Source organism: Tetrao urogallus (genome assembly GCF_951394365.1).
Source record: "Tetrao urogallus genome assembly, chromosome: 20".
NCBI lineage: Eukaryota > Metazoa > Chordata > Aves > Galliformes > Phasianidae > Tetrao > Tetrao urogallus.
Genome location: NC_136833.1, coordinates 9,767,441 through 9,785,965, shown reverse-complemented (window position 1 = coordinate 9,785,965; position 18,525 = coordinate 9,767,441). Strand labels below are relative to the sequence as shown.

Here is an 18,525-nt window from a genome sequence, read left to right as displayed (position 1 = left end):
TGCTGCTGCTGGGCCTCACTGGGTGCCTTGTGGCCGCACTCCATCACCTCCACAAAGGTGAGAACAGCTTCAGGTGGGGGGATGGGGGTGTCTGGGTTGGAGGGGAGAGGGCTATACCATGCAGAGCGATTCTGTGCCAAGATGCCCCTGAGATGCAGTGAGGCTGCAGGCCCTGCCTGTTGCCCTTTTATTCACAGCCTTTCTTTTTTTGTTTTCCTTTTTGCCCACCCTAGCGAGGAGCACAACTAAGGTGGGTGCGCTTCACATTCCTGTTTCTCCCACAACTGTCAGTGCTTTCCCTCGTGCTCAGCACTAAACTCCCTTCTCTCTCCCCCCAGCCCAAACCTTACTAGGTGCAGTGCTCCAGCAAGGAGCAGCCACGGCCCCACGAGCTTCAGGTGCCGTCAGCACTGCTGGATGCCTCAGTGCAGGAGAGTAGGGGGCTGGGGCAGGCTGAAGGTGACGGCTGTTGCTGAATGCCAGTGTGGATGAAGCAATCTTCCCAGTTACTGGCAAAGGGGGAAGCTGCAAGAATTATTTTTGTAATAAAGATTGATTTAGAGAACCCAAGCTTTGTAGGTTTGGTTTTGTTCTTCCTTGGCCCCTCTGCCACCCACTCCCACCCCACAACATTATCCTGTTCTCACATTGGCACATCCATGGGCTCACTCTCATCACCAAATGCTGGTCAAAAGCACTGTTCATGGTTCAGCCCAAGCTGTAGGGAAAAAACACAGACACTGTCCGAAAAAATGAAAGCATTTTGTAGCATCCTAGGAGGGAGAGAGCATCCTCTCCATGCTTGGCTAATGCTCGCACAGATGTGTGCAACATATGGACACAAAATATGTTATTTATTGTGAATTTTGCAAAGACACATTTAAGCAACAAAATATACATTTGTGAACCTTTAGTTTTATACATAACAAATACAATCTGCTACTATAGCAATAAATTAAATGTACATTATTTACAACAGACATAGGCCACCAGGAACTACGAAGCGCCGCCTCTCCACATAAAAAATAAACTTCTGTCAGATACATTTTTCCAAGATTTTTTTTTCCACTCTATAAACTCTCTTCACATTCTAATGATATAAATTCAGCATTTTCCTTCGCAGGATATACGCAGTGCTACATTCCTTCCAACAACGAAGCACGCTCTAAGGGTCCGAGCTGAGCACATCCCAGCCGCACGCAGCCCTGCAGTGTGGGTGCAATGTGCCCTGCGGGGATCGGGGCCACGCGGCACCGCCGGCACCAAGTGCCCCAGCAGCAGCTGAGGAAACCCGGGGTCGTGGCTTCCCTCAGGATTACCGTGCCCGCCGGTGCCAAGGAAACATTCCGGCCCTGCGTCTGCCGTCGCCACAGAGCCCAAAACTCCGTAAAGAAACTGAGTCTGTGCTTGGGACGGTCCCTTTTTACCCAGGAAAAAAAAAAAAGCACTCCCATTTGTATGCAGGTGTGTACATGTGTGCGTGTGTCACGTAGAAGCACAAAACGTTTTGCAATATATATGCAGGAACGCCCTCACCCACCGCCGGAGCACAAAACCCCTCCGCGCTCCGCCAGCGCACGGCCGCGCCCCGCACGGTCAGCCCGGGCAGAGCGGGGAGCCACGCCGCGGCCCGCGACGCCCCACGCATCGCTTCAGCCCCGGGGCCGCAGCCCTCCCAGAGCCCTCCGACAAACCGCTCCGGGTCAGAAGGAACCTCGCAGATTCAAGTAATAACAAAAACAAAACAACGACCCGAAAACAAAAGCCCGGACGAGAGCAGCCACTGCATTTGCTGAAAGATCTCACAGAGATCAACACGCGCGCAAACAACGACACGCACAGAACCACACAACTCCTCGGGAAAGCCGCACCGAGCCCCGGGCGCGCGGCAGCCCCGCAGCGCAGCACTCCGCGGAAGGGCGAGGGTTCGGCGCCCCCGGGGAGCAGCAAAGCGAGGGGAACCGCCTCCGGCAAAGAGCAGCTCGAGGTTTAAACGCGACTTAAAAGCAACTCACGGACCGCGGGAGGGAGCGCTCAGCGCCCGTCGGGAGTCCTCGCGTTCTCCGCGACGCGATTCCTTCGTCAATCGGATCGTTAATTCCTTCGTTAACGCGCCCCACCGGCCCGCAGCCCTTCCTTCAGACGGCGCCACGCGGCGCGCACCGCCGGGCCGTTTGGGGGCGGGGGCTGCAGCCGCGCGCGGGCGGCTTTGGCGCTGCCAGCTGTGCGTCGTTAGGAATCATGAACTCAAAAAACGGCTTCCATTTGAAATGAAGAACGTCGCTTCTGGCGGTTACTTTTGCAAGTGTGACGGATTGAGGCGAGGTGCAGCGCTGCACCTCTGCAGCATTTAAAAAGTGGATGGGGGAAATCCGTGACCACCCTGAACATAGTAGACAGACTTACAGCGAACCTTAGGGAAAGCTCCCTAAGGGCCGAGGGATATCTGTGCGGGCAGGAGCATCTTATGCAGAGCGGCACGGGGAGGTGTCACCTTGCACAGCCGTAACCGCCCTCTTTCGAAGTGAACGGACGCGCGCTCAGAGGCGGGGGCTGATGCTGCAAAGGGCGGAGCAGCCCAATGCCGTCCCGGCCACCGGCGGATGGAGCAGCCCCGGGACGAGGCAGATCCCGCAGGCTCAGTGCTCCGAGCACCAGTCTGGGATTCGGTTACACCGCAGCTTTGGCTTCGGTCTGTCCCGGGCCCATGCTGGAGTTCTGGGCAGGGAAGAAGCACTCGGGCCACGCAGAGAAGGCAGATGGCACCGCGTGCCAGCACCCGGGGAGCGCGGGGCTGCGCGGCCCCAGGTATTTTGCAGCCCAAGAGCTGGGGGTGGGGTCAGCAGGGGCAGCGCGTGAGCCCCGGTCCCACAGCACTGCCGCACCAGCTCCAAAAGCAGAGAACCAGAGCTGCCTGTGCCTGCCAAGGGGAAAAAAACTCCCAGGTGTGTGTGTGCATGGACGGTGCAAGCACCTGAGGGACACTTCAAACCTCTCCGGTGCCCCCCCAGCTCCCTGCCCGCAGCCTGCTGGGGCCGTAGGGGAGGCAGGGGGGCACGGGGAGGGCTAGGACTGCTGGGGCCGGGAGGGAGGTGATGTCCTCTGGCGGGCACAGGGTCGGCTGCAGCGGGGAGGGCACCGTGCTGGAGTGTGAGGTGTGTGCGTTCCCACGGGGAGGTGAAGTTTTCCCTTTGCTGAAACAAAAATCCTCTGGGGAAAAAAAAAAAAAAAAAGAGAGAGAGAGAGAGAAAAGTGTCAGAAATACTCAAGAAACAGAGAAAGAAAATGCAGCACTACATCGTGGCACTGATGGGCACCGACCATCATTGGTCATTGATCACTACCGTCTTTCTCGCTCAGTGCTGCCCTCACCTTACAAAAGCATTTAGGATGCCCACAGATCTGGTACTGACCACGCATTTAATAATAAATGCTGCAATTGGTCGCTGCGTGCTGTCGTTAAAGGATATGCATTGGACCTGAGATGAGATGAATCATGTCACACAACAGTGTTACAAATACTCACCGCTGAAAAGTTCTCGACTTCCTTTTTTCCTGCTAGTGACTCTAAACGAGAAACCAGAATTCAGGTTGGATTGCAGACAAAGGCACAGCGACACACAGCAGCACTGCCCCGCAGCCCCGCGCTGTGCCTGCAGGGCGTCCCCACGCTGCGTACCGTGCTGGAGCTGCCGTGGCTGAGCTTATCGAAGCGGAACTTCAGGTTTGACCTCGGGGAGTTTCTGTTCTTTATATCTGCTGGAGGGTGGAGAAAAGCAAAGCGAAGTAATAACCCACGAGCAAACCGGTTGCTGAATCAGGCAGCAGCCAGGAACTTTAATATTTTGTCACCAACGTTACCAATATTTAGTCTATCTTGACTGAACGTTTGGCAAAATCTGTACATTAAGTGTTTTTGATGGAATAAATTGAGGCTTAATTACATCTCAGAGTGTTTCTACTGGAAATGCCACTGAAAAGGCTGCAGCAAATGACTGATCTATGTAAGTATGGATTTCAGTGCTTTTGGCAGGAAAATGCAAAATAAACACTTTAAGCATTAAAAACGCTGTTTTGTTCATTCTGAAAATTGCTAATAAAACAAGAAGGACTTGAGGTGCTGATACCAAGGAAAGAGAGCCAGGCTGCACTTCCAGCTCTTTTCCGGAGCTGCTCCCAATTATCAAGCTGCTCCCAATTACCAAGCTGTTACTGGTGGATTTGTAGCTCTCTGGCTGTTCTGCAAAGAGCTTCCGAGTTCCTAATGTGTGCTTTCATTTGAATCCTGGCTCCTTCCAGCAGGACCACAGCGCACGGGGAAACTGCTGCGCTGCGTGGTGAGGGGCGGGCGCCCGCTCTGCCTGTCTGGCTCGCGTTGACTCGTACCTCACTTTGCTAATTGGCTCCAATGGATGGAATTAGTGCAGAGTTGGTTAGCAGGAGGGGTAATAGAGCCAGGCTCAAGGAGAGCTGCTTGGTTACTAAAGAACTCCTGAGTCACAACTCATTCCTTGGAGACAGCGAGTTTCCAAGGCTACCGCAAATGTCCATCAGGAGAGTCCTAGAAGCCTCCCTGTGCTGGTTTAGAGCTCCGTGCTGCAGTATGGGTGAGCTGGGCGAGCTGCTCACAGTTGGGGCCCCACATCCTGCAGCCTCACTGCCTCTCCCATAGCTGCTCCCACACCAGGCTGCCCCAGAACCCACCTGTGGGGCTCCGGCTCATGATGACTGGGGTGGCCGCGGCCCCCACGCTCGGGCTATCACTGCCGGGCGATGCGCTGTAGATGAACACGTCCTGCTTGAAGGGCGATGCTGTGGATGGCTGGCTGCCCTGCACAGATAGAGTGGGACACAACTCCACTCCCTGTAGCGAGCTGCTACCCGGCGCTCTGAGCATGCCCAGCAGAGCTGCACTCTGCAGCACAGCATGGCACAGAACAGCAAAACGTGGCACAGCATGGCTCAGCACGGAACAGCAACCTTCATCCTTCAGGGTTGTTCAATAAATCCCACAGGAGCCAACCCAAGTGGACACACGCACTTCCCTCCGCCCTGCTGGGATGACACCAGCACCCACCGGGATCATACAGGGGCACGAGGCTGTGGCATCCCCCCCGAGGAGCCCCCAGACTTGAAGCAGACCCCCCCCAGAGCTGCAGCACAGAACTGGGTTCCTACCACGCTGTCGTACTCCTCCAGTGTCTCACTCTCCCCCGCCGTGCTGCTGAAGCTGCTGGTGCTCGAGGAGGAGCGCGAGATGTTGGACCGGCCGTTCTCCTTCAGCTTGACAAAGGGCCTAGGGGGTGACGAGACACTTAAGTAAAGCGTGCGGTCACTGCACCGAGCACCGAGCTGAGCACTGTGGGATGAGCTCTGCTGGGCACAGAGTAGCCACCATGGGACAGAGTCGGGGCACGGCTGGGAGCATTCCCCTCCAAAGGAGGAACACAGGATCTGGTAGCTGTGGGAACATGCACGGGGAGCTCACTCCATGCGCCTGCCCCAACCTGCAGGGTTTGGAAACTCCTGCCAAGTTGCTCCTTGCTGCTGCTCTTTTCTAAAGATGGCTATTTTCAGATGATAAAAGAGTAGAGTAGTGCGCGTGAATCACCAGAACCTCTATTTTACTTCCTCAACTTATTCACAGTACTTATCCAACTTATTCACAGTAGAATCTGGAGATGTTATTTTTGACGGCCCCTGGTTCTCTGGGTGTTGGTTGTAGGGACTGCGGCAGTTTGGTTCTGTGCTGCTCACCTGTCTTTGTTGGGGCATATTTCAGGGGAGCTGGGGTTGGATGAGGTCTCAGATTTCATCTCCTGGGATGAATGTCCAACATCTGGTGTCTTCTGTGCTCCAGAAATACTGTCACTGAGGGCACAAAAAGGCTGTGTGGGGAGACTTAAAACGAATGGTCAAATTATACTTCTAGCACCATGTGCCAAAACTCAGAGTAACAGATGCTCTTTGAATACTATATCTTCAATTTAAGTCAGAGGGAAAGGATCCGAGACACCCCAGCCTCGAACATGGCAGAAACAGCCCTAATGCAGAACAGGGAGGTTCTGGCACCACAGCCACACTGCAGGGCTCCTCAGCACCGAGAATGTCACGCTTACCATCGTGCCCTGCTGTCTGCCTGGCTCTCCAACCCTGTGTGCAGGCGTGGGAACAGCCCCGAGCGGCGCTTGATGGGACTCCTCGACTGGTTCTTGGCCGCGGCTGCCGAGACCGGGGGCTGAAAGAACCACACAGCCCGAGCTCGAGGAGCGCACAGCGCCATCTGAGAAACTCCTACAGCACCCTGCCGGCATGGGAGGGAGTGGACACACACACAGACAGTGGGACAGAAGGCCACGGGGCTGCACTAACCGAGAAGGTGGTCTTGGTCACCTCGCTGCTGTTGTGCGCGATGCCCCCGCTCAGGCTGCCCGGGATGCCGCCGCCATGCTGCTTCCTCTGGCTGCCCACCATTGTCTCCATGGAGTGGCTGCGCACGCGGATGGCTCTCTGTGGCCACGAGGGACAGGAGACAGCAGTCACCAACACTCCAGCACCACTGCCACCCAAAGCCCCAGAGACCCAGGGCCCTCCCTGTAGAACCCCCAAGGAGCAACAGCGCAGCCCAGCCGTAGGGCAGCATCCAACCACACACCCAGCACCGCTCCCTGGGTTTGCAGGAAGGCTCTGCGAGGAGCCCCCTCCGCCCCTCCTGCCCCTGCACGGCTGACAGTTCCCATGCAGCGCACAGCAACCCGTAGCCTGCTGCCAGCTGCCCTGAGACGTTTGTGCCACTTCCAGTGCACACTGCTTCCTAGGAAGGAGCAGACCCTCGGAGCTCGAGCACCGCTCCGGCTCTGCACAATGAAGGGGCTGCGGTGCCCTCCGCTCTGGCAGCATGGGGCCATCCTGATGACAGTGGGATACAGGGAGGGAGCGCAGAGGGCTGTGCAGCCCCTGCAGGGCGGTCCAGGGGTGCAGAGAAAGAAGCAAAGGTGCCATCTCTGAGCAGGAACTGAACACGTGGGGGCTGACGATGACTTTAACGTGTTTTGACTCAAACTGTTGGAACCAGAGCTGTGCATGCGGGAGGCAGAGACCTTTTGCGAATCTGAACACCCATTTTGGATGCTTGAACAGGACTCGAGCTATTTTTAAAGCCTTCCTTCAGTTGTTGTCCCAGGCACTCACAAATAAGACCACGAGATCTTTTGGAAGTCTGGCACACACCATGAAGAGCAGCAGAGAAATGCGCAAGTTAAAAAAATCTGTACACTTATTTTAATTACTGTGATAACCATAGCAACCAGAGCCCAAACTGGACTGTGATACTGGTGTGCCAATTACAGGAAAGTTTCCCTTTGCAGCTATTGCCTCCTGAATTTCTGCTATGCTACCCAGCAGGCCACGGCTATGTCCTCCTCCAGACCATTTAAGCACAGCTCAGGACACAGAGGTGTCAGAGGAAACAAGCCTCCAAAGGCCGTGTTTTTGAAGGCTTCCAACACCGCATCCACGATGGATAGGCACCGCTCTGCTGCCAGCTTCAGCCCCGTGTAAAACCCCTCAATACCAACCCGCACCCTGCAGCACCGAACCGCACAGGGACCACAGTGTCCCCTCCTGCCCCTTGAGTAACGAGCTGCAAGCAAGCATCCATCAGACTGGATTTATTGGGATCAGCAACTTGTACAAACTGACGGTGTCTGTGGGTGGGAGCAGCAGGTCGCTCCGCTGCCAGCTCTGGCAGTGTGTGGGCAGGAGGATCTCCTCCTGGCACTGCCAGCACCCCGGCACAGCGCTCCATGCACGGCACATCCCCTACCACGCCCTGCCAGCTGAGTGCCCACAGAGCCAACAGGAGGAAGGGGCCGAGAGCTTGTCGGTGTGATGCAACCAGCAGAAGAACATCCCACCCTGCTCCAGCCCCACGGTGCTCAGAGCGCACAGCGCAGGAGGTATGCCAGCACACAGCCCAGCAGCGCGGCCCCGAGGCGGCGGGGCAGGACGATGCCAGCTCCACCTGCCGGGCGCACCACACGGCCCAGCGCACCCTGCAAGCCCAAAAGCCGCGTCTGCTCTCCGTGTGCCACAGCGCAGAGAGAACAATCAGCGCCTCAGATCGTGGTATGACGTAGGACAGCTGCATCGTGCCTCAATTTCTGCATCTTGTGCCCCAACAGGATGCAGCTGAGCCTACACTCACCCCCACAGCATGAGGCCAGCAACATGGCGACCTTCCTCTGCCTTCAGGGCCACTCATGCCCAGAACCCCTTCTGCACCTTCCACAAAGACACCTTCCAGCCCTCAGTACACGTTAACTTTCCTGCTGGGGAGGGACTGAGGTTTACCTTGAAAGACTCCAGGAAGCCCCCGTGTCCTCCGTTCTCCAGCTTGTCCTCCTCAGGCCCCATCCCCAGCATGGTCTGTGTGTGCCCGTGGAGCTCATCATGAAGGTTGTCCAGCAGGGCAGCACGTGTCCGGTCCTGGGGAATGACACCAGGCTCAGCAGGACAGCCTCGGGTGTGAGGACATGAGGAAGCTCACTCTGCTGGTCCCTGAGCTTGTCTCAGAGCTGACCCAGCTCAGAGCAAGGAGGAGCAGTCCTAGGGCAGTGTGGGGATGATGTGGGGCAGTAGGGGGGCAGAAAGGCAGAGAGCCGTACCTCCAGCTTCGCAAACTTGTCTGACTTGCAGCAGGCGTTCTCAGCATTGATGAGCTTGGTGAGCAGGAACTCCCGGAACTCGGGGCTCTAGGAGTGAGAGTGGAGGGTTGGGCATCTGCATTGTCCTGCTGCTGGTAGCACTGAGCCACGACCCTACAGACCCCACCCCCAGCTCTGCCTCGAGGTGTGCCCCAAGGCATCCCAGACTCATACCCACACACAATTCCCAACTTGGCATGCACTTTCAGTCCTGTCTCACCTTCTGAAACACTGGTGGGCTCGGCAGTGGTGGGCCAAAGGAGGGGACGTCTTCCCGGGCCGTGACGGAGACCTGTGTGGGCAGGCAGCGGTGGGCTGGGGGCAGTGCGCAGCACGGAGCCCCACGGGGCGATGCCCCCAGCTCAGCCCCGGGCTGCAGCCCACCTGAGTCCATGGGATAACTGCACACGTCTACTTCTCACAAACCTTTTTCCCCATGGCCCTAAGCAGCATGCTTTCAGAGTGAGAAACTCTGATGGAGGGGTGATGCTACCTGCACTGTGTTTAGGCAGCATGAGCTGTTCTGGGTTCATTGCAACATCTGTGGCATCAAAAATATCTTGTAAATGAGCATACTGCTACATGGGCACACTTTATATGCACACATATGTATGTATACACACAAATGTATGTGTTCGTGTACACACATATGCTCAATATATACATTCTCCAGCTATATAGATGCCTGAGCACCCTGAGCACACATGAGCAAATGTGTGGTTTGGAGATGCAGCCTGTCATGCACGTGGCTATGCACAGACAGAGCAAACTGTGACATGAGCTGAGATCCCCTACCTTGTAGGATGCAGTGTCTGCATCGGGGTTCTCCAGCTGCACCACAATGTAGGCGTGTAAGAAATTGGAGGCAATCATGTCTGGGACGAATGGCGTGTTCTCTTCTTGAAAGATAATTGCCACAATGTCGTTGCCAATGTGTCTCTTCCTCTGCAGCTGGGCGGAAAGGGAAAGCATGGTTGGTGTGGGCAGGTGGCTCTGCCCCGTGGGCGCTCCAGGCTCATCCCTCACCTGCTGGTTGTCCCCTTCCGTGAAAGGCAGCTTGGTGGACACGTGGAACATGATCTCCCTGTCCCGGAACACGGTGTACACAGACTCAACCCCCGTCTGCCCGTGGCTAACATCCAGGCCTCCTCGGAAACTGGAAATGAGGGAAGAGTCAGGGAGAAAGGCAGAAATACTTATTGACAGCTCACCAGAGCCCGCTGGTGGCTATCAGGGGATGAGGTGACAGAACAAACCATCTCGTTTGTCTTTATCTACCTGCTAGCAAACGGGAAAGAACAAACTGTGCGCCATGTAGTGCAGTGCAGCCTGAGGCCCAGGGCATGCAGCACGGTCACAGCTCCAGGCGTGGAGCAGAGCCCCACGGCACCGCCACACTCCCACAGCCCTTCCTCTACAGCCGAGTTGCAGCAGTCTGCCTCACAGCCTCGGGGCTGCAGGACGAAGTGCTGCCGGCAGTTCCATCTCCTCTGTAAACTCTCCCAGCTGTGACCCACGAGCCAGAGCTATATTTGTGCTGCTCTGTGCTGCTCATGAATGAGCTGACTTCTGCTCTCACATGATAGATACTTTACAGACTATATGGTCTTTAGCTAAATTTACTTGTAAAATCAGTCTTTTCTACATACCCTTTAAAGTCCTGCAGTGTTATGGTGTCTCCCAGCAAATTCAGGAAGTTCCTGAAGGCAGCACTCTCCTCATTGTTGCCGAACAGCTCTTCCTCCTGAGTCTGCAAAGACATAGACGCATGTTGGGAGAGGAACGGGCAGCCTACCTGAATCCTTCATGTGTGTATTTCAAAACAATGAGACCTTGATAATGGTCTTCTATGAGTTATTCAATCCAAAACAAAACACAATGCGTAAAGATAATGAGGGTGCCTGTCAGAATCATCTGTGGCAAATTATACAACCCAGCTGTGCCCATGCTCTGCAGCCAGCATCCCCAGGCTAATGGAAGCACTCACAGGCGTGTCTGCATGGCTCACAGCTCCCACCAATGCACCACTTTGCACTGTCTGAACACACATCTAATTAAGGCACTGTGGCTGCTACAGTGCACTTCCACATCCATTTCTCCCTACAGCTGATTTTAATATTGATTATTCTTCCGTCACATTGTATTTTAATGAGCCAGGGCCTTATCCAAGTCACCAGAGACTTGCTGTTGGTAAGAACACCAGCTGCAGCGCGTGCTGCACGTGGCACTCATTTACCTGCAGGGCCAACCACAGTGCAAAGCCGGGCACAGCAATGCCCCATGCTCACAGCGCTCACTCACCTGCCTGAACTTCTGGTAGATGACACCAAACTTGAAAGTGTTGTTGACCTCATGCTCATCATAAGCCACTATCATCTGGGAGGCCTGCAGTGAAACAAGGCACTGTTGGGAGCCCGTGGCAGCTGAGGAGTGGGACCTGGGGTCACTGTCCTGGGTGGCAGCGGCTGCTCTTGAGCTCCCAGTGATGGATGGTGGTAAGATGGTAATGAGAATGGGTGAATGAAACTGCCTCAGTTGGGCTACATCAAAGGGCACTGAAAGTCCTGGCAATGCACTGCTGAGCCTGCTACGTGTTTGACACACAACAAACGGCTGAAGATGAGAAGTGTGCTGTAAAAGTTTCCCATAATGGGTTTCTACAGCAGCTCAAGAGTTTCCAGTGCTCCAGTGACCCTGGAGCGGGGAAGAAGTGAGTTCCAGCCCCATCACAGCGAGGACAGGCTCAGCCCTACTGGGCTTCCAGCTAAACTTCAGGCACCACACCCAGACTGGGGCTGGTTCATACCTCATAGCCTGGTGTCCTTCCCTCCGGCGAGGGGCATCTCATGGAACCACCATAGTATCACAGAATGGTTGGGTTGGAAGGGACCTTATAGATCACCTCATTCCAATCCCTCAGAAGGCTGGGTGACCCTCACCAGAGCAGGCTGCACAGGGCCCCTTCTGGCCTGGCCTTGGGCATCTCCAGGGATGGTGCATCCACAGCTCTGGGCAGCCTGTGCCAGGGCCTCACCACCCCGATTCTATAATTCCCTAAGGAAAACAGTATCTGTGCCCTGCATCTGTACAGAGCACTGAGAAGATCTTTCTCAAAGGTACTGAATCCTCCTAGCTCTGCACAAGTTCCCATGCTCCACAACCAAGCTACTGGATCTTGGGGAAAAAGGCAGAATTATCCCAACTTGATCTCTACTGAATGCAAGGTAAGTTCCTCACCTTGGGATACAGAACCGGATTAAACTTCAGTCCAGAGGCATCATCACAGAAGGCCTGGGACAAAGGAAAAGTGCTGTGAGCATCAGTGGGCATCCCAGACTGGGGAGTCTGGCAGCATGGCTGCACACATCTTATCAGAAAGACGCACCCAGCCCGGAGCTGCAGGAGCTCCCCTGGCATCCCGTCCTGCTGCGATGCCCATGCCCGGCTGGTGCTAACCAGAGGTGCAGTGGGGCAGTCCCTGGGTGCAGCTTCCCCCTCCCCGTCCCTGAGCTCATCCAGCAACCCACCCAGAGCAGCCCCATGCAGGTTACCTTCGCAATCTGTGGGATGCTGGGCAGCTTGCTAAATCCTGCCAGAGGAATTCTTTCATGCAACGTCTTCACTTTGGACCTAACAAGGAAAAAGGAATGAAAAGAAGCTGGGGAGGATCCCGTGCAGCCCGAGGCACTGCAGCCTCCCTGCCCGCCAGCAGCACAGCTCTGTGCCATGCACACTGCAGGAGGTGCTGCAACATGGTGTTCTGTTGGGCTTGGTCAGTTAACAAGTGCTCCATCGTTTTTCTCATCTCTGCACCTCTTAAAGTATTCGTTGTTTGGAAGAGAATTGAGGCAACGGCTCAGGCACCCTTGCCAGATTAGGGGAAAAATGGTAGCAGATATGACAGTGGATCATGAGGAGTTCCAGATGTGATTTCAGCAACAGATCAAAGCTCTGTGTTCACCACAGTACAGAGCAGTATAGGGACAGTGCCTCTGGCTTCTGCCCCACTCCAAGCCCCCTGAGCCCCTCAGTGTGCTGCGTCCTGCCTGCTGTATTCACAGATAAACAAATGGAGAGTATTTCAAGGAGAAGACATTTTGCTAAACACTGCACATTTTTCCTCTGTACCTGAGTATAATCCGTAAATATTCAGTGCCATCCATCTCCTCACACTTAATGGACAGGATCAGGTTTCCCAGGCTGCTGGCCGTGCAGTAAAAGTTTAAGTGGTCCTGCAGAGAGAAGCAGCAGGTGGGTGGTGGGGCTCAGCACACAGCAGGACAACACTCCCCCCCTCCAGCCTCGCAGGCTCCGGGCACAGCATCCAGCACTGTGAGCCAGCAGCCCTACTGCCCCTGCCCAGAGCAAGGCTGCAGCACTCGCCCTTTCCACTCACAACTGTGGGATCTGATTTTTTCTCCTGGCTGGGAGAAATTTCAGCCAACCCCTTGCCCTTTCCGCACCCACCTTCCCCAGGAAGTGCTTCCTGTATGCTCTGGCCTCTCCTTTGCACTCCAGCTTGTACCCATAGGGGCTGGGGCTGAAGTTCTCCTCCTCCTCCTCGCAGACACTGCTGTCGGATGAGGTGGGCGTGCCGAGGTTCTCTGGGTCCTCAATCCAGTACCCCCCAAACTGGGGCAGAATGACCAGCGGGTAGGGGCTGCCCTTCTCCAGGATCTGGGGAGGCACAGGATGATGGGCTGCCCCACACCGCCCCTCTGGAGTGCCCTACTCCTCTGTGAGGAGCAGGTATGGCACCGCAGAGCTGGGCAGGAGCAACGTGCCTCACAGCTCCTGCTGGAAGCAAGACTGCCACACACTTCTGGAAAGGCACTGCCCTGGGGGCACAGAAGCATGTTTCAGAGCACCTACCTCATCGATGCTGGGGTATGGGATGTAGTCCTCCTGCAAAGGGAATCACAGAACTGCACACTACTGCTTGCTCCCCGGGTTCCATCTGTCCCTGAACCCGAAATCCAATTTAACACACTAAGTGATGTTGCTGGGTGCAGCCCCAGCTCTGCCCTGCTCTGCCCATGGCACTGCCCATCCTGCACCCACGCCACCTTCTGCACTGCACCACAGACCCAGCCAGCACACATCACTCAACAGCGAGATGCACCGGTTTGGACACAAAGCTGGATTAGGGATTTACATGCACCACTCTCTTATCTCTGCAATTCAATCAGTGCCTTGCTTTTAGATAACTCCTAAATCCCTTTTAGTCCTTTAAGCAACTGCCTTTGACTACACACATTAAAGCCCCGATTTCTAGAGATAACAGGGAACTCTTGGAAAGATCCACACAAGAAATAAAATCCAACAAACCTTATGTTTTTGGCTTCCAGCTTTCTGATCTTCAAGTTTTGGTGCCTGTTTGGAACAAAGTGAACAGATTGAACAATGAAGAAGCTGCCACTACACAGACGCCTGCAGGACATCTCACACCAACGCTGCCCCGCACCGCACTGCAGCTCACCTGCATCTTCTCCAACATCTCGAAGAATTCTGCAGACTGAAAAAAGAAAAGAGAACCGTGCTGTCCAACCGGGTGCCGGGAGCTGCCGAGATGGGCTGCAATGCCAAGCAGAGCAGCTCAGCCATCCTGCAGGCCTGGGCTGGGAAGCAGCTGCACTGCACGCTGTGGATGCAGCACATCCCCGTGCTCAGTGCTGCACGGTGCTGGAGATCAGGTGGGCACAAAGCCCAGGCTGCTGCCCGGGGCTCCATACAGAAACCAGCAGCAAAATCTCTGCTCTGGGGCCGGGCCTGGCCAGGCGTGCTGATCCATGAGCTGTGGTGAGCGGTGGCTCCTGAATGCACAGCACCTGCATGCTGGCCTTCGGCAGGACACCACTGGAACAACGGTGGCACAGTCACCCTGCACGGCCCCTCCTGCTCCCACATACAAGCGAATAAATTATCCAGCATCCTCAAGATGTCAATACTAGGGCACTCCCAGTAAACCAATATGTAACTTTGACAGGGATTTGATGAAGGACTTCTTTCTCCCCTCCCTTACTCTCCCCCACCCACAGATCTTAATCCGTGTTCATTGCAGGACGGCACCTCTGGTTCCCAGCAGTGGTTGCAGAAGGGGAACGCAGGACACAGGGCAGGGGCTCACAGCACCGTGCCAAAGAGCACAGCACCAGAGTATGTTCTGGGGAGCCCTAGAACCAACTGAATTCCTCAAAAGACAGAAAAGAAAGAAAAATCAGAGGGAGAGATGAAGAAATGAAAATCATTCCAAGACCAAAGGGGCCTCACACGAGTTTTCTCACCACAGACGCAGCAGAGGCTCTGCCCGACGGCCAGGCACAGCCTGCAGCCCTGGCCACAGTCCTGCCCTTAGACTATGCCCCTTCTTTATCACTGCACCTGCAGCAGGAGAAACGCACCTAGGTTCAGAAGAGCTCTGCGTCCAAACTGAAAAGGCTTTGCTTTACTTTAAGTTCCTTTCAGGTTCCTGCTTATCTCCAGGCATCTGCAATAGACGCATGCTCTCTGAGACAATGAAAATAGTTGTCACCCCTCTGCCAGCAGCCAGGGCAGACAGGCAAAACAACAGAGCAGAACCCGATCCACCTTTCCAAGTGAGCTCCAGCAGAACACGTGTACACACATTTAATAAAGCAAAGAGCAGTCTGTAGCCACTAGGAATTTATGCAGACTTGAAGCCAAGCTTTACCACGCCACAAATATTTTGGTAAATATAGTTGGGACAATTATACCTTTGTGCTGCTCAGTCAGGAGCAGCGTCACCTGCAGTGGTTCAGCCACCAGTTTGTTCTTACTGAGCTGAGTCACTGAGCCCAGCTGCTCCTGGCAGCAGTGACTGCAGCTGCGCTACAAATGCAACCAAAGGCACCACTAGCACAGAAAGCCATTCCCTCCCTCCACAGGCAGGACAGACCTGTCCCAAAGCTTGTAGTAATGACCTGGTGTAGGGAACTTGCTTTGGCAGGTGGGTTGGACTCGATGATCTCTGGAGGTTCCTTCCAACCCCTACGATTCTGTGACCTTAGAAATGCAGAATATCCAAGCCAAAAATAGAACCATTGTTGTTTTCTTCCTAAGCTCACATGTCCTCGCTACCTCACAGCTAAAAGCATTCTCCTGACAGCAAAGAGATCACAACATCATCTCCAGCATCCCAGCACAGGGTGCTGCATTTGCTCCTCTCCATCAGCGTCTGGTCTGCCCCAAAGCCCCATTGGCGGAGCTGGTGCTGCTGAGCCGGTGCTGCTGAGCCCACAGCACATGAGGGCACAACGTAGCGAGCAGATGAGGACCGACGTGAAGCAGAAGTAGCAGCACAGCCACAAAGCGCCCATATCGGAGGTTTCCAAAGAAAACGACACCCAGAAAGAAAACCGCACCAAGAGTGTGCAGCTGAGCACCGCACACCCGGCAGTGCCCACAGCGAACCGCTGCCCGCAGCCCCGCACGTGGCACTCACCAGCAGCCCCCGCAGGAAATCCATCTCAGCCCCGCACCGCCCGCAGCTCTCAGCCTCGCCCCCGGAGCCGCTGCGGCCACCGCGGGTCGTACCGGCAGTGCAGCGCGGAGCGGCCCGGCGCCAGGCGGGCCACCATCCCCACCGACACCTCCCTTCGTTAATGTTTCTCCAGCCAGAGGCATGGCAGTGCTGCTGCTTTGTTATTTAAAAGGGTGGCTCCGCGGGAAGTGCCCCAAACAGGTTGGGCAGGAAGCGGGCGAGAGTTCGCACGTGGCTCACGGAGGTTTTCCCCGTCACGGACGCGAGAGGTGGCATGGGGAGCTGAACGGGGCGGGAGGCGAGGGAAGGAGAGGGGCTCGGTTCCAACGAGCACATCCCCACCTCCCACATGCATCCGGGCAGCGCAGCAGAGCCCGGCACAACCAGCACTCAGACAGCACCTCGCCCCAGCCGCAACGACGGGGTCACCCGTCCTTGCCATGGGCAGGTATCAGCGCAGCCCTTCCAGCCTGCTTTCAGCCTGGCTGCTCCCCGCACAACGCCAATCGGAAAGCCTGCACCACGCCAGGTCCCGGGTCTGGCTGTGCCACGCCGTGCCCACCTGTCTCCCGGCTGGAAGCGCTTGGCGCGGCCGCGGGCAGAGGAGAGGCGGCTGCGGGGCCACGTCTGCCCCTGGGGCCGTGTCCCTGCCTGCACTCACTGCCCCTGCCTCTCCCCATGAGTTTCCAGGGCGGACACAGCAGAGCAGCAGGGGAGCCCAGGAGCAGAAGGATGGCTTTGCCCTGTGGCCGCTCGGCTCTGCTCACTTTTGGCTCGGTCTGCCACTCTGTTCCTGCATGGTGATGTCCATTACAGGTGCCAGACAAATTCCTCCCGCTGAGGGCTGGTGGGAAGCAAGCCTCACTGTGGAATTACACCAGCAAAAAAAAGGTTTTTGCCATTGTAGTTTGCCTCCTTCAAGGAATTTGAGTTACACCAGGAAAACACATTTTTGCTGGCAGAGTTTGCATGCTCTTAGAAGGAGTTTGCTCACGCAGCTGAATTAGCAATGGGCTGTGCTGCAGGAAGCCAGTGCCTCCAGCAAGCTGTCTGCAGCCTGTGCCCAGAATTAAGCAGAAAGCACAGAGTGCATGTAGGAATGAACCTGCTCACTCTGTGCAGCTCAGCTGTGAGCTCCTGGCTGGGCACTGCTGCAAGCGGGGAGGAGTGAGCGGGCTGTGCTGGGCAGGACTCACTGCCAGCTCCTTGTGTCACCCTATCCCGTCCTCCTCAGCCCCAGCCCCTCACAACCCCTGCCATCCACCAGTGTGCTCTGCCAGCTCACGCCTGCTTTGTGCACTCAGGCCACCAACATAAGTAAAATGAGCCAAAACTTGAGAAACCTCACTAACAAACTTCTCCATCTCCATTCTTCCCCACCCCTCCCCCCACTCTTAACAACCATTTAACCAAGTTCTCAGCTGTCTCGTAAGCTTCTCTTCGATCTCATCTTCGCCAGTTTAATGAGTAATTTCCCGGGTGGCAACATATCGAATGCTTTGCAGCTACCCAGGGGGAAGAGCTGCCATTTCCTTTGTCTGGAAGCTCCACTCGCACTAATTGCTCGGGTTACTCCATGAGAGCAGAGGAGCTGCGCGCCTCGAAGGCTTACGGTGGGGCCAAAGAGCAGGTGCCAGCAGGCACGCAGGTGGGTCCCCGGGGCAGCACGTGGAGTTGGGGCCGATCAGGACAGCAGCACTGGGCTCTGCACCCGCCTGGCACTGCCGCTTGGCATTGCGTAACGCGGCGGCAGCAGAATGGGGCCCGCTGGCACGCGCACCACGCTGTAGCTGATGGTGTCTGAACAAACTGCCGGCTGCTCTCCAGAAACCACCTACTCTGCTCCGCTCGGAACGGCCCCGGCTGCTACAGGCGCTGCGTTGGAAGTGCCGCTCCTCGCCGGCTCCGTTTCCAAAAGCAGCACCCAGCCTGGACCGCGCGCCCACGGCCCCGACGCAGGGTGCTCAGCCCTGCGGTGCAGCACTCACCTTCATGGTGGGGGGGGCAGTGAGCGGAGGGGACAGTGGCCGCTCCGGGAGGGTCACATCTGTGCTGCTCAGCAGCTCCTGCTTCCTGCAAAACAGAACAGGAGCCGTCAGCAACCCCTGCAGCCCAGTCTGGGAGGCAGGAGAGAAGGAACACGGGTGACTGGCCTCTTTTGGTTGAACCGTTCTCGTGTCTCGGCACTGCGGCCCCACAGAGCTCCCCATGGTGGTGCTGCGTGAACCCCCCCCAGGCCCCACCACACTGGGCTTTGGCAAGGGCCAACCACATGGATCCCCACAGCAGAGTGGCACTGGCACGGAGGTCTCATGGGGA

At 56.0% G+C, this 18,525-nt stretch overlaps 1 protein-coding gene across 1 annotated transcript in view; it reads right to left on the bottom strand.

Annotated features, from left to right (window-relative positions):
* Positions 1 to 2,670: 2,670 nt before the first annotated feature.
* The window catches only part of RAP1GAP2 (RAP1 GTPase activating protein 2), a gene marked incomplete at both ends in the record, with an annotated part of 49,070 nt that continues 33,215 nt past the window's right edge, over positions 2,671 to 18,525 (bottom strand). The window contains 22 exons of the mRNA XM_079545326.1: positions 2,671 to 2,718; positions 3,680 to 3,759; positions 4,705 to 4,831; positions 5,179 to 5,296; positions 5,758 to 5,871; positions 6,120 to 6,238; positions 6,373 to 6,510; positions 8,353 to 8,487; positions 8,667 to 8,753; positions 8,926 to 8,997; positions 9,501 to 9,656; positions 9,732 to 9,861; positions 10,355 to 10,455; positions 11,007 to 11,090; positions 11,943 to 11,996; positions 12,257 to 12,335; positions 12,834 to 12,937; positions 13,173 to 13,382; positions 13,578 to 13,610; positions 14,034 to 14,078; positions 14,185 to 14,220; positions 18,195 to 18,279. Coding sequence (XP_079401452.1) covers positions 2,671 to 2,718; positions 3,680 to 3,759; positions 4,705 to 4,831; positions 5,179 to 5,296; positions 5,758 to 5,871; positions 6,120 to 6,238; positions 6,373 to 6,510; positions 8,353 to 8,487; positions 8,667 to 8,753; positions 8,926 to 8,997; positions 9,501 to 9,656; positions 9,732 to 9,861; positions 10,355 to 10,455; positions 11,007 to 11,090; positions 11,943 to 11,996; positions 12,257 to 12,335; positions 12,834 to 12,937; positions 13,173 to 13,382; positions 13,578 to 13,610; positions 14,034 to 14,078; positions 14,185 to 14,220; positions 18,195 to 18,279 — 2,155 coding nt within the window. The remainder of the gene's footprint in view (positions 2,719 to 3,679; positions 3,760 to 4,704; positions 4,832 to 5,178; positions 5,297 to 5,757; positions 5,872 to 6,119; positions 6,239 to 6,372; positions 6,511 to 8,352; positions 8,488 to 8,666; positions 8,754 to 8,925; positions 8,998 to 9,500; positions 9,657 to 9,731; positions 9,862 to 10,354; positions 10,456 to 11,006; positions 11,091 to 11,942; positions 11,997 to 12,256; positions 12,336 to 12,833; positions 12,938 to 13,172; positions 13,383 to 13,577; positions 13,611 to 14,033; positions 14,079 to 14,184; positions 14,221 to 18,194; positions 18,280 to 18,525) is intronic.